Source organism: Alternaria alternata (assembly GCF_001642055.1).
Source record: "Alternaria alternata strain SRC1lrK2f unplaced genomic scaffold CC77scaffold_22, whole genome shotgun sequence".
Classification (NCBI taxonomy): Eukaryota; Fungi; Ascomycota; class Dothideomycetes; order Pleosporales; family Pleosporaceae; genus Alternaria; species Alternaria alternata.
In genome coordinates, this window is record NW_017306211.1 from 572,501 (window position 1) to 585,954 (window position 13,454).

Below are 13,454 nucleotides of genomic sequence, written 5' to 3' on the forward strand. Positions count from 1 at the left end.
CGACCCCAGACTCCACCTTTGGGAATAGGCCGCCTCCACAGACCCGATTATATTTTCTTCCACCAGTCATCCGTAGTTTTCGGATGATACTAGGCTTTGTTCACGAGATAGAGGCCAACATACCGACGAGCGACGACCGTCGTGAGTTTCGCGATAGTTTTCGTGGTGTTTCTTCTGCGCGCACAACAACGCCATGCGGCTCAAACTGCAAAGACAAGCCTCCCAAGCCATGTTTACGAGGCCGCCCCAATGCTTGGTGCTGCATGTGTTGAGTCTAGTGCGTTTGTCTGAATGGTGGCATTTCTCAAGCGTCGGCGGAAAAATGAGCTCCACATGAATCTCGAACGCTAAGCTTGCCAGCGATGGTAGTGCCCGCATGCAAAGACCCTTCCCCAACCACCAACGCACTGACATATACTGCCTCTATGCAAGGCGCCCAAAACCTTGGAAGCATCATGAAATAAAACGATCTGAGTCGTGCGGAAGTACGGCCAGGAGCCGTTGCATCCGGCCCGCTGCACATTGGCAATCCGCCACAAACGCGATGCTAACGTCATGACAGGCTTTAACAGCTCCGTGCGTCATGCAATGGTAACAAGACGAGGCATACATAAGTCCGCGCCTTCCAAGGTTGGAAGAGATGGCATATTGACCGCCTCCAACAACATGCCATGGCGGACCCGTTACTGCTTGTGTCGAAGTCGGCCTCATGCGCAATAGCCATCATACGTAGATGTGCTGAGGCCATTTGGGACTATTGTTGTACCAACCTGCATAAAAAGCGACACTCGTCTCACTTGTGTCTACCATCAGTGATGATAACGTTAGCGCTGGCCAAAAAATGATACCAGTCTCCTGATATGGTGTGCGTGCTATGTGGTGTAAATATGGAACTGCGTCTAGCCGTTGAGATTTCGTTGAGTCGAGGTTGCAGGCGTTTGGTGAGCATGGCATATATGGCTGGCAGGCATTGGATGAGTGTGAGCACCACTGAGCGGCCCCTGGCGCCATTCAGCGATCGCGTAGGCACCATGGGCACCATGGGCGGCATTGGGCGAATATCGCCATCATCAACGCTCAAAGCCAAACCTTCCTGATTGGGAAATCACACCCCACGGGTGTTTATCATCAACCACTCATTCTTCCTTCTGGTGTCGCCGGGGACGCTGGGGACAAGATTGCAGACATCCTTGACGGATGATAACTATCTCGACCTTTTGGTGCTTACAATACAATTGCCTTGAAGTGCTGCTACCGCTGACCTTCAGGTATGCATCGATCTGCGAAACTATTATACAGCTCGCAGCACAAACATCATTGGTAGGCGCCTAGGTTGCCAACTACAACTTTGCTGGCTGTTGCATCACCCTCAAATCGTCCCGACTGATCTCCGCTGTACTCTTCTTCCCGAGATTCGCCAATGAGTTGTCTGTATCAGCGAGCATACAGTTGAGTACGTGCTTAACACCTTCCTCGCCTCCCATCGCAAGGCCATATGCATACGGACGTCCAACCAAGACAGCTTTTGCCCCCAAGGCGAGGGCTTTGAGAACATCTGACCCAGTTCGGATACCAGAGTCGAATAGCACAGTCAAGCCCGAGCTTTTGATCTTGTCATCAGCACCAATATCCGCCAACGCGTCTAGCGATGCAATCGCTCCGTCAAGCTGTCGTCCTCCATGGTTAGAGACAATGATGCCATCCATTCCGTGCTCAACAGCTCGATGCGCATCCTCCACGGTCTGAATGCCCTTCAACACAATAGGCCCATCCCAATACTTCCTAAGAATCTTCAAATCGTTCCAATCGCGGTAATTCCCAGACGCTACCAGATCTGTGAACAACATGGCCTTCTTAATGATGCTGGCATGGCTCAGGACCTTCGCCGCTCCTCCGATGCTCCCCGGTCTTTTCAGAATCTGCCAGATCTCCGACACCTTCTCGCTGATGCTACGAGTATCTGCAGCTTGCATCTCCTCGTACATGCGATTGAAGACAGGGTCTGAGAAGCCGATCTGACAGCCCTGGCCCCAAATGAAGGGGATGTATGATTCATCGAGATCATTTGGTCGCCAGCCTATCATGAACGTGTCGAGAGTCACAACTAGCACCTGGAAGCCGCTTGCCTTTGCGCGGCTAAGCAAGCTCGCCGTAAGCTCCTCAGCTTGCGGCTTAGGCCAATAGAGTTGGTACCACCGGTCGCCATCTCCGTTGGCCTGGGCGACTTGCTCGATGCTTCGAGTAGCAGCCGTTGAAAGGATCATAGGTACCTTCACAGCAGCACAAGCTCTTGCGGTTGCTTCTTCGGCGTCATGATGAAGAATCTCTTGTACACCAATTGGTGCCACAAGCAATGGACTTTTGTACTTTCGTCCAAAGATCTCAACAGACATGTCGCGTCGAGTAGCCTTCACCAGCATCCATGGACGTAGTCGGTATCTCTCGAAAGCTGACACGTTTGCTGTATATGTTGATTCGCTGCTTGCAGAGCCGTTGACATAAAGGAAATTTGGTTCAGGAACCGCAGCTCGAGCAGCTGCTTCCCATTGTGCAGGTTTCGTTGAGTATTTGGGCTTTCGAAGACTGGCATATATTTCGCGTTGATAGCTGACGTAGGAGTCTGGATCTGGTTCGTAGTAGGTTGTTTCCTCGGTCTTTGCAAGTGGTTTTGTCTCGGACATGATGATGGAACTCAGAGGTGTTCTTCGCAGGAAGGACAGTTGTGTCTTGTATAGATACTCGCGGAACCTGATGATCTCTCGAGCGTTCCTATCGTGTTTGTTGATGTTCCTGGAACGCGAAACAAGCGTGATGCGGAGGACGCCCGGAGATGTGGGGAACGATCGACATGCCGAGGTTCAGCATCCCTGGTCAGATTACTCGCACAATCGCTCCTCCCCCAGCTCGCGGAGGATACAACTAAACAAATCAATCATCAGATGAAGTGTAGAATCTAGACCGGGTGATGCTACAATGAGAGTGTGTGTAACTTTTTATGGAGAGATGTACCGCGGACATCGCATCGGCAAAATCGGTCTGTTCGGCAATCTCGCTGTTACTTGCGGATGGCCTTATTACCACCAACCTAGATCTCGCACAATTCGGTCGACATCGAAAGGGATGAGGTGGTTGCCTGAAGAGAGGGAAGATATAAAGATCGAAGGTAAAATATTAGACATGTATCAACACAACCATCTCATCGTCTCTCAATAAACAACTTCATAGTGTACATCCATAACCCTGCAGTCATGGAAGCAGCAGCACAGAACATCCGCGAACTGTACGCAAAGAGCAATGCTCGTGAACGACAACAAATCCAAGAACAGGTTCGAGACCTGCAAAAGGATCTTTATAGCGACTGGGAGATGATGTTCAGCCTAGCGATGGCAGTGAGTCTTCCACACGCCTTGGATACCTTTCACTAACGTCATCAGCCTCTTCAATGGGCTCTTGTTGATGTTGGAATCGATCTCAACATCTTTACCACGCTCTCCTCATCCGCGACGCCGATGACGCACGGGGACTTCCAGGAAAAGACAGGCGCAGCACCGAACCTACTTGCCCACTTGCTCCGCTCTATGGCATCATTTGGACTTATCAAAGAAGTTGAGAAAGACGTTTTCGCAGCAAGCCGAACGACACGCGTCTTCGCAGATCCGCATGTCAACGGCGCCGCACCACATCTATCGAAGCTCCACCTGCCGGTTGTAAACGCGCTTCCTGGCTACCTAAAAGGGCACGACTACCAAGACATCACCAACCCCAAGGATCTGCCATTTCATATGGCAATGAATACGGAACTGACGCCATTCGAGTGGATGAAGCAGGATGGTGAGCAGATGAAAGCACTCGGCCACATCATGGTGCTCGACTCTGTCGATAGTTGGGTCTCTTCATACCCTGCTCAGCAAGTTGTTGGCGACTTTGAGCCTGCAGACGAATCTGCGCTTCTGGTTGACGTTGGCGGCGGTTTCGGTCAACATTCTGTGGCATTCAAAAAGAAGTTTCCTGAGCTCCCCGGTCGTATCGTCGTACAAGATGTCCCTTCGACTCTTGCACATGCGCCCAAAGTGGATGGTATCGAGTTCCAAACCCATGACTTCTTCACGCAGCAACCGATTCGTGGTGCTAAGTTCTACTACTTGCGCCATATCATGCATGATTGGGCGGATGAAGACTGTGTGCGCATCCTCTCAAGCATCATCCCGGCAATGGGCCCAGAATCGCGCATCCTGATCGATGAGGTGGTGTTACCAGAAACAAAGGTACCTTGGCAGGTTGCTATGATGGATCTTGCGATGATGGCAGCGCTCGGCGGCATTGAAAGGAGTAGGAAGGATTGGGCGAAGTTGTTTGAAAGCGCAGGACTGAAGATGGTGGACGTGCATTGCTATGACGATGTGAGGTTCCATTCCGTCATTGCGGCTGTACCGAAGTGAGGTGCAGGTCTGTAGGTAGCTAGTGGATAGTCCATAGTCAGTCGATGTATGAATTGAAAAAGGCGATGCTGAGTATTTTATCGGACTGATGTAATAACCAGTGGATGAGTCAGTCATCATCCCCCAAGCCCGCGGGCTTTCGTCGCGCCTTACAACTTCAATCACCAGCAGCCACAACCGTCTCCACGTCTCCACCTACGCCCTTACGCCTTGTGCCGGCAAGCTTCATATAGCCCTTATCGTTTTTAACATGGCGATCTCGGAGTATCAGCACGCGCAGCCAGGGGTACATCGGAGTGTTCAGAAAGCTCCGAACGTACTAGAAGGCGGGGCAGGTCCCGACAACGCCGGTTCACTCGCCGATAGGGCGCGCTTCAGAGGCCTTGACGCTTGATACGCCTTATGCATCTTTTCGCTGTCATAGATGCACATTTTGCGCCAAGCTATGCTACCAATGAGGTATGACTGTCCGGATGCTGCTCTATAAGGAGCAGCGGATTTCGTGGTCCACGACCACACAACTTCCTGACGGATAAGAAAACTTTTGGTCCACGCTACGAGCGCTTGACGCAATTCTGCTGTATTTTCCTATCCAATCCGATAAAGAGGAAGACGAGGGCCTTGTTCGAAGATGGATCCAATCGCCAACCCGACTGTCCAGGTGCAGGACGGAATGACTACGAGCGACGGGAGACCTTATGCCGAACCGGATGAGATTTGGGATGGGCTGAGGAGGACAGTATCGAAGATGACAGGACGATCGAAAACGGGGAGCGAAGCGAAGCAGTCTATTCATCAAGAGATGGAAATCCGATCGCACGGGCGTACACGGTCGCATAGGACGCAACCCATCGACGAGCTAGACGAAGAGCCCGGAATACCTATCGTAGACGCAGAGGATGACTTTCCTGAGGGTGGACTGCGTGCATGGCTCGTTGTCGCATCAGCGTGTTTGATGCTGTTCCCTTCCTTTGGCTTCATGGTTTCCATCGGCACACTTCAGGACTACTGGGGCCAGCATCAGCTCTCGTACATGTCGGCGCGTGATATTGGATGGATCCCTTCGGTGTTCGTTTACTTGTCCCTTGCGTTGGGCATCTGGGTGGGACCACTCTTCGACCGTTATGGGCCACGATGGATCGCTCTGACCGGAAGTGTCATGTTCCTACTGATGATCTTCCTACTTGCTGAGTGCGACAAGTTTTGGCAGATGATCCTTTGCTGCGGTGTACTGGGAGGATTCTCCGGCGCCATGCTGACCACTACGAGTCTTGCGGTAGTTGCGCATTGGTTCAAAGCGAGACGAGGTCTCACCCAAGGCATCGCAATGATGGGCAGCTCCGCTGGTGGTTTGGCAATCCCTTTAATCCTACGCACTACCCTTCCAAAGTATGGCTACGCATGGTCGCTCCGGATACTGGGTTTTGTATTCCTCTTTTGCTTCATCGTCGCCAACATCCTGATGAAAGCTCGCATTCCACCATCCGCTGCTGCAAAGAAGAAGGCAATAATCTCACTCTCCATCTACGGTGATCTAAGGTTGAGCCTGTTCACATTGAGTGTTTTCGGTTTTGAGGTCGTTCTCTTTGGTGGGCTGGGCATTATGCCTACATATGCATCGATAAGCACCGACTTTCCGCCGGATACTGGATTCTATCTCATCGCCGTACTCAATGGAGTATCTTGCCTCGGACGACTATTTCCAGGCTATGTCGCAGACAAGATTGGTCGATTCAATACCCTGTTCGTCATGATTCTTTTCACTTTGCTCTGGATGTTGGTCCTGTGGTTGCCGTTTGGTACAACATCGCTTCCAGCACTGTACGCTTTCGCAGCGCTCTTTGGATTTGGTACGGGTTCGTGGATGGCTCTTACGCCTGCATGTGTGGGACAGCTATGCAGAGCAGAAGAGTTTGGCCGATACTATGGAAGCATGTACTTCATCGCTTCTCTTGCGACGCTGGTCTGCATCCCAATCAGTGGAGAGCTCGTTGAGACTGTCGGGCCTCAACCTATGGTAGCTTTCTTCTGTGCAATCCTCGGGTTGTCGTTGATTAGCTTCTTGTTCAGTCGCTGGGCGTGTTTAGGAAGACGTTGGACGTTGAAAGTCAAAGTATAAGCGATCCGATAGATACCTCCGTAATGCTAGAGAACAAGCATCAGAAAGTACTCACACGTCTCCACAATTCTGTTGTTGAGCGGATGGAACTAGCGTGATACGGACCAGCAGCCGGTAGCGTGTTCATCTAAAGAAAACTTCGCGGCGCTAAAATCGGCCCATTCCGGAATTTCACGATTTACAGGAAACTAGCTCGTCTAACAAATCATATAGCGATGCTCTATGTCTATCGATAAAATGTCTGAAACCAAGCATGGCTGCTGCTGTTGATCGATGCATAGTTACCTGGCCATTTAGATACTCCAGGAAACCCCCAAAGTTGCAAGATATGTTCTATGATGTTCGTACGATACTCAGCGACTCCATGCAGCGCCACCACAGGGTGGTCCAGGCTTACAGTAGATTTACATGACGTGCTTTGATGGCGCGAAAGAGAATTTCCTGATCGACAAGGGATAAGAGCATACGAGTACGTATCATCTAGGAAGCTTTATAATGTAGCCACAGAGTAGTAACCCGCGGACCCTATTGCCTGTGCGTCTCCAAACCCTTTCCCCGCAAACATGTTGGACCACATCCGAGATATCGAGAGTTCGCCCCATATCGACTACCATCATTCCGACGATGGTAAGCCAATCATCGAGCCACAACTGAACGTCGGTGGTCATGGCGCTACCCAGCGTCGTCTCAAGGACTATCATGTCACCATGATTGGTTTTTGTTCTGGAATAGGGACAGGACTTTTCATTGGAACCGGCTCTGCATATGCAGATGCTGGACCTGCAGGGTTGTTGCTTGCCTACATCGTTGTCGGAAGTGTCTTATGGTGTGTCATGCAAAGTGTTGCAGAACTGGCTACGGTGGTCGGTATCCTATGGCGATTTATCTCAAGATCGTGCTCACCATCATTTAGATTCCTACTGCTGGCTCATTCCCACATTTCGCGAGCCGCTTCATTGACCCGGCTGTCGGATTCTCCTTGGCTATAAGCTATGGTTATTGCTACACTATATCCATCGCCGCCGAATGCTCGGCATCCGCAATCCTGGTCGGCTACTGGACTGACATGTCACCTGCTATTGTCATTACCATCAGTCTTGTCCTCATTCTCGCAATCAACCTGCTTAGCGTGCGTTGGTTTGGTGAATCGGAAGTCGCTGCAGGTACGATCAAGATCGCGTGCTTCCTGGGTCTGATCCTGGTTTCTATTGTCATAACGTCCGGAGGCGCACCAAACGGCGAGACCATTGGATTCCGCTACTGGAACAACCCCGGAGCCTGGGTAGATTACAATGGCATCACTGGACCAACGGGTCACTTTCTGGGATTCTTGGCATCGTTCGTCAACGCGGCGTTCTCCTTCATCGGCGTCGAGGTGGTGGTTATTACAGCTGCCGAGAGCATCAACCCTCACGTTGCCATCCCAAAGTCGGCCAAACGGGTTACATTCCGAATCGCACTGTTCTATGTTCTGGGTGCTCTTCTTATTGGAATCATTGTCGACCCTAGGAATCCCGGTCTCGTGTCAGACAGTGGAAATGCCAACTCTTCACCTTGGGTCATCGCCATCAAGCAGGCAGGCATCAGCACCCTCCCTTCGATTGTGAACGCCTGCATTCTCATATCTGCCTGGTCGGCAGGTAACTCTTACTGTTGGGTCGGATCCCGTATCATCGTCGCGATGACCACGGACCGCCAGCTCCCACAATTCTTCGGCCGTACCTGGAGTAACGGCGTACCGTACTGGGCGGTCCTCGCTTCTTGGGCTTTTGGACCTCTCGCATATCTCAGTCTGGGTTCTGGTGGTGCTGCACAAGCGTTCGGCTGGCTAGTCAGTCTTAGCACTGTTGCGGGATTGATTGCCTGGGCGACATTGTGTTTCTGCTTCATCCGCTTCTATGCTGCCATGAAAGCGCAGGGACACAGTCGAGACAGCTTGCCTTGGAAGAGCCCGTTCCAGCCTTTTACCGCATGGTATGGGTTCATTGGGTCCACTATCATTACTTTGATTACAGGATTCCCTGTGTTTTTGAAGGGAAACTGGAATACGGGTGATTTCATCGCCTCGTACATTGGCATACCACTTTTTATAGTGCCAATCATTGTCTGGAAGCTGTGGCATAAGACACAAGTGAGTACATACCTCTTCGTGAAAGTCAAACTTGCTAACACGATCTAGTTTGCGCGTGCCAAAACCATCGATCTACACTCCGGACGTCTTCGGTGATAGTAGACCGTATAATTTCAAGTGGTTCAAGGCCATGTGTTTGTATTTAGCAGCGAGCAATAGCATGTCTTCGCGGTGATCATTGGTCCACAGCGGAGGGGAAATCTGTATGATTCAATTCCTTCAAATGATATTGCAGAGCAACATTTGATCTGTGGTACAACTGCTTGGCAGCCTGACGCTTTGTTATGCTTTGATGCATAGTTGGATCTTGCCCGTGAAATGTGAGCAGTACAGTACTGCGATAGACTCAGCTGGGCTTTTTAAAAAGAAGACCACATGGCTATGTACTTGAATCGACGCTAGAAGTATGTGCTCAAATCGTTACTACCTTTACTCTGTTGGGGCGCGCCTCAATCCCAGGACGGCTAAAACTGAGGATTGCGAGACTCGAGTCCCACGCGGGTCCGGTGTGAACCAGTCTTGGTCGACACCTGTTAGCGTCTCCTGCGAATCTCTTGTTTTGAACAGTTTACGCCGAGCCTTGAATTCTTCTACCGTAATACTTTCGTAAAGACCGCCCATTTCAATGTCCACGACAAACATATCTTGTAGAAAGATCTTCCTAGGCGTGATAGTCACTTTCAGATCCAAGTCTGACGAGGTGACATTGTCGGTCGCGTACCACGCATTGGTTTGTCGAGTGAAACTCGATTCCATTGCCTTATGGTAGTCCACTGGTCCATATTTGTCGGTGCTGTACCACGCGTGAGGCTTCGCTTCGCTGTCATGCTCATCTTGTGTACACCCAAACGTCAGAGAAACGACGCAACCGGCCTTTCGCAACTTTTTATTTACAAGCGAGGGGAATGTCAGCTGTAGGCTCGCCTTCCATGAGCTAGCCACTGAGTCGTCTCGTTTGCCCTGTAGAATCCCGTCCTTGTCGTTCCAAGCTTCCTTTGGAAAACATTGACTTATGTACGAGTCTGCAGGAAGCTTCCGAATGAGAAAACCGAACCGCCGCCGGACACTATCCGAAATGGCCGCAGTGCTACTGTTTCTCATGTAGATCTCTTTGGTAGACATGGTAGGAGGTAACGACGCTTCTGAAATCAGGGAAATGCGAGTATCCGTGTCTCGGAGATAGACATTCGCAGACAGACATCGCAATGGAATGATCACAATGCGATCGAAGTCATGCATGAGGTGGCATCGGAGGACCGCCCAGACTATGTCGACACCAGCCAGTATCATGACTGGTGAGCGCAGAGGCCGCATGGTCAAGCGATCATCATCGTTGAGTTGCTGGGTTTCGAACAGTGGTAGCCATATGCGGAGCCCACGATGAGTCATGGCATAAGGAGGGACTGGGACGTCGGACGCGAAGGGTACTAATTGGCTGGCTTCACTGAAGTCATCCGGGTCGTTCGCGAGCACGTCTAAAGATGTACTGGAGTGCGCACTTTCCCACGCAAAGAGCGTTTCGTCCTCCGATGACTTCATGATCTCTTCCTGCAATCTTCTAAACGCCTTCACTTTCCCCTCGCCATAGAGTAATGGCATGTTAACATCGAACAATCCCAGGAGGGAATAGGCGATGTCTTCAGATCTTCTCGCCTGTCTGCCTGCGGCCCATGACATCCTCATACTAATGCTTGCGCTCTGTAGGCTTTGCCCCTCTAGGTACCGAGTGGGAACGCCCGTGATCTCCGAGATCGATTCAGCCAGACTAATCTTGTCTCCAAATAGTAGCCATTCATTGGAATAGAATTTCATGCCATCCTGACGACCGGGATAGAATTTCATACCATCCTGACGACCGGGGTGGAGACTTCGTGGAGCGAGTAGCTCTTGGAGCGTCCATGCTCGTTTGAACCATCTACTACCGGCGAAATTAACCGGCAGTTCTTTGTCGGCCCCAATTCCGATTAAGTCTGGAAGCGTTATTTTGGTGAAATATGTGTCGGCGAGATAGGCATAGCATTGCTTAGAGTTCCTGTACCATGAAAACATGCTGTTGATAGCCTCCGAAAGCTCAGCACTGCTGCTTTTGTCTATGCAACATGTGTCAATCCACGCATATTCAAATCCATCTTCGATAGCAAGTTCGCAAGTCTTTTGAAGTTTCGCAAAACCCTTCTTCTTCCTAGCCTCTTCTAGATCATCTAGATCCGAGAACACGACTTCTTCATCCTCCCAGCAGTGAGAAAGGATGGCATATGGCGGAATGTTGTTGAAGAATGTCTTCAATCTAAAAGTACGTGCGTCTAGGAGCCGCATGTTGAAACTAGGATGTACGACTGCATTCTGCAACTAAGCGCAATCGTGTGCTTCGATCGTTGGAAGTTGGCCGTGGAATACCCAGGCAGTAGGCTGAAGTAAGGTCGCTGAGTCTTCTTTGTTGTAAGGCGATGAAACATCCTTTTCATCGTGCATCCAGATCGACATAATACAGAAGCTGAATCTTATAAGGTGATGAAGATAGGGAGCATGATAAACGTTGCTGCGAAGAAGGTGGGGAGAGCTCTCAGGACACATGGTCCCTGCCCCGCCAAGGCTCTCGCTTCAAAACGCGCAAGATCCTTCCTTCTAGCTTGCAGCTCTCTCAATCTCTTCCTCCTCGATCACAACAGCCCAATCATGGCATGAGCCAAGAAGGCTATATATACGCAATGTTTCCTGCGCGATCAATATATCACGAATGACACACGCGCATCCACCATCTCAACACTAACCGCAGAACTCTCCACGGCGCTGCAAAAACCAGGTAAGCTATAGTTCTCCTCTTTCCAGCATTTCCCATCTCAACATGATGATTACAATACAAATCACAAGTTTCAAGACGGATCGGAGAAGGTTTCACGGCCTTCCTTGAATGAGTATTTCCTGTCTGAGTAGAGATAATCCACGCCTGTTACATCACCACATAATCTACAGTGCAACATCGCTGACAAGTTCTATCAGGCACACCACAATCACAATCACCCAGCAAGAATAGTCTGTAGAAATTCATAGCCATCTCATTTAATGGGACCCTGTTCGTTTCTTGTAAAGCCACATACTTTTGCCACGTACCATTTCCGTGACCATGCGCAAAGAACCAAGAAATCACAAAGAGAAAGCTGACAGGTACTGTTGATTTCGATTTTGATTTTCATCTTACTGGTACTGTTACACAAAAAATAGACTAAAGGAAAAGCAAGATTGCTACCGTAGTAAAGGAGAACGATACCAAGATTCAATCCCTTTTAGCGCCGAATCCAGATTCCTTTCCACCCAATATCCGTTCATGCCATCATTGTTGTCCTTGCTCTGCCCGTTCCAACTCATCCGAGTTTTGCGCCGCGTTCGATACCGTGCCCATTGCCATTTTACTTGGGAAGGGAATTCTAATCCTCAGCCATATTTACCGACGCCTTGTTGGTCCTGCCGCTGCGACGGGGCGTACCGTCGGCGGTAGCAGCCTTCTTGGGTGCCTTCTTCTTTGCAGGCTCCTTCTTCTCCTTCTTGGGACGGCCGCCCTTCTTGGGAGTGGGCTTTGTCTCAGCTTCATCCTTGTCCTCGTCCTTGTTCTCGTCTTCGGCCTCGGCCTCATCAGTCTTGGCCTTCTTCTCTGCGGGCTTCTCGTCGGCATCTGCGCCGTTGGTCTTATCCGCCGACTCCTCAGCCTTGCGCTTGTCGCCAGCTTGGGGTTCGTCGTCCTTCTCATCGGCTGCAGGCTTCTCGTCGGACTTGTCTTCTGTCGCGTCGTCCTTGGCCTCTTCTTTTGACTCCTCCTTGGACTCTTCGGCCTTGGAGTCGCCGTTGGTTTGCGCCTCTTCCTTCTTCTCCTCACTGTCTGGCGCGTCCTTCATTTCCTCGTCTTTCTTCTCGGCTTCAGCGGGCTTGTCGTCGTCCTTCTTCTCCGACTCTGCTGACTTGTCCTCTGTCTTTTCTGACTCAGCTTCCTTGTCGCCTTCCTTGGAGTCGCCGTTAGCTTGTTCTCCGTTGGCACCGTCGGTCTTCTCGTCGATCTGGAGTTCGGAAGCGCGCTTCACGACGTCGTTGCCAGAGCGCTCGACGTGAACAGCGGGGTTATCAGGTGAGGCGTTCTTCTTGATGGTGTTGCCTTTCTTTGATTCGATAGCAATCTCGCCTTGGTCCTTGACCTCAGCAACTTCACCACCGGGCTGTCCTGAGCCCCAGTTCCATGAGACTGATGAATTGCACGTCAGTAATGATTTCACAGATGATTCTTGGGGTTGTATTGGATGCGATCGAGAGCATAGCAACGCGCGGAGATTGACAATCGTTGCGCTTGCTGGCGCGCAATGCGCCTGACAGGAGGATGCTAGGCACAGCCACTATGCCCTCGAGGAAGTCTCGGATCGGAGAGGTGAGAAAAACGTACCCTTGTCTCCTTGTTGGATCTCAGTGTCAGTCATTGTGTGTGATACAGCTCAGTAGGCGCTGGCGGTATGAGATGACGTTATGCTTCGCAAACCTGCGTGAGAAGTCGCGAAAGCGGGGCGGGGAAGCAATTGCTGCGCGTAAAGCTAAAAAGGATACTTCGATGCGTAGAGATGATGCGCAAGCAGTGGGAAGAGACGCGACGGGTTGTGTGGAAGAAAAGAGAAGAATGGAAGCCGGGAACCTGAGTGCTGGGAAAGTGAGCTCGAAGATCGGAAGCTGCGGTCCTGAGGTTTGATTGGCCGCCCTGACCCACAAAAGTACCTTCCCCATAGAAGGT

At 50.8% G+C, this 13,454-nt stretch overlaps 6 protein-coding genes across 6 annotated transcripts; 3 read left to right on the top strand and 3 right to left on the bottom strand.

The window, feature by feature from the left end:
• Positions 1-1,176: 1,176 nt before the first annotated feature.
• On the bottom strand, positions 1,177-2,965 carry CC77DRAFT_402943 (FMN-dependent alpha-hydroxy acid dehydrogenase). Its single transcript, XM_018531560.1, has one exon. It carries the CDS (start codon positions 2,679-2,681, stop codon positions 1,341-1,343), a length of 1,341 nt encoding a protein of 446 aa, XP_018381793.1. The 5' UTR covers positions 2,682-2,965; the 3' UTR covers positions 1,177-1,340.
• On the top strand, positions 2,900-4,439 carry CC77DRAFT_1098501 (S-adenosyl-L-methionine-dependent methyltransferase; the record flags this gene model as incomplete). The annotated part of the gene is made up of 2 exons (XM_018529953.1): positions 2,900-3,389; positions 3,435-4,439. Exons 1-2 carry the CDS (start codon positions 3,249-3,251, stop codon positions 4,437-4,439), a joined length of 1,146 nt encoding a protein of 381 aa, XP_018381794.1. The 5' UTR covers positions 2,900-3,248.
• Positions 4,440-4,609: 170 nt separating this feature from the next.
• CC77DRAFT_1024250 (MFS general substrate transporter) lies at positions 4,610-6,507 on the top strand. The gene is made up of 2 exons (XM_018525833.1): positions 4,610-6,405; positions 6,455-6,507. Exons 1-2 carry the CDS (start codon positions 5,071-5,073, stop codon positions 6,458-6,460), a joined length of 1,341 nt encoding a protein of 446 aa, XP_018381795.1. The 5' UTR covers positions 4,610-5,070; the 3' UTR covers positions 6,461-6,507.
• A 955-nt stretch (positions 6,508-7,462) lies between these two features.
• On the top strand, positions 7,463-8,952 carry CC77DRAFT_403017 (hypothetical protein). Its single transcript, XM_018531561.1, has 2 exons — positions 7,463-8,689; positions 8,738-8,952. The coding sequence occupies exons 1-2, from the start codon at positions 7,625-7,627 to the stop codon at positions 8,783-8,785; spliced, it is 1,113 nt and encodes a 370-aa protein (XP_018381796.1). The 5' UTR covers positions 7,463-7,624; the 3' UTR covers positions 8,786-8,952.
• Positions 8,884-11,225, bottom strand: CC77DRAFT_1024252 (HET-domain-containing protein). Its single transcript, XM_018525834.1, has one exon. The coding sequence runs from the start codon at positions 11,003-11,005 to the stop codon at positions 9,119-9,121; it is 1,887 nt and encodes a 628-aa protein (XP_018381797.1). The 5' UTR covers positions 11,006-11,225; the 3' UTR covers positions 8,884-9,118.
• A 561-nt stretch (positions 11,226-11,786) lies between these two features.
• CC77DRAFT_403173 (hypothetical protein) lies at positions 11,787-13,398 on the bottom strand. Its single transcript, XM_018531563.1, has 2 exons — positions 13,116-13,398; positions 11,787-12,920 (listed from the first exon to the last, which is right to left on the bottom strand). Exons 1-2 carry the CDS (start codon positions 13,147-13,149, stop codon positions 12,115-12,117), a joined length of 840 nt encoding a protein of 279 aa, XP_018381798.1. The 5' UTR covers positions 13,150-13,398; the 3' UTR covers positions 11,787-12,114.
• Between the last annotated feature and the right edge of the window lie 56 nt (positions 13,399-13,454).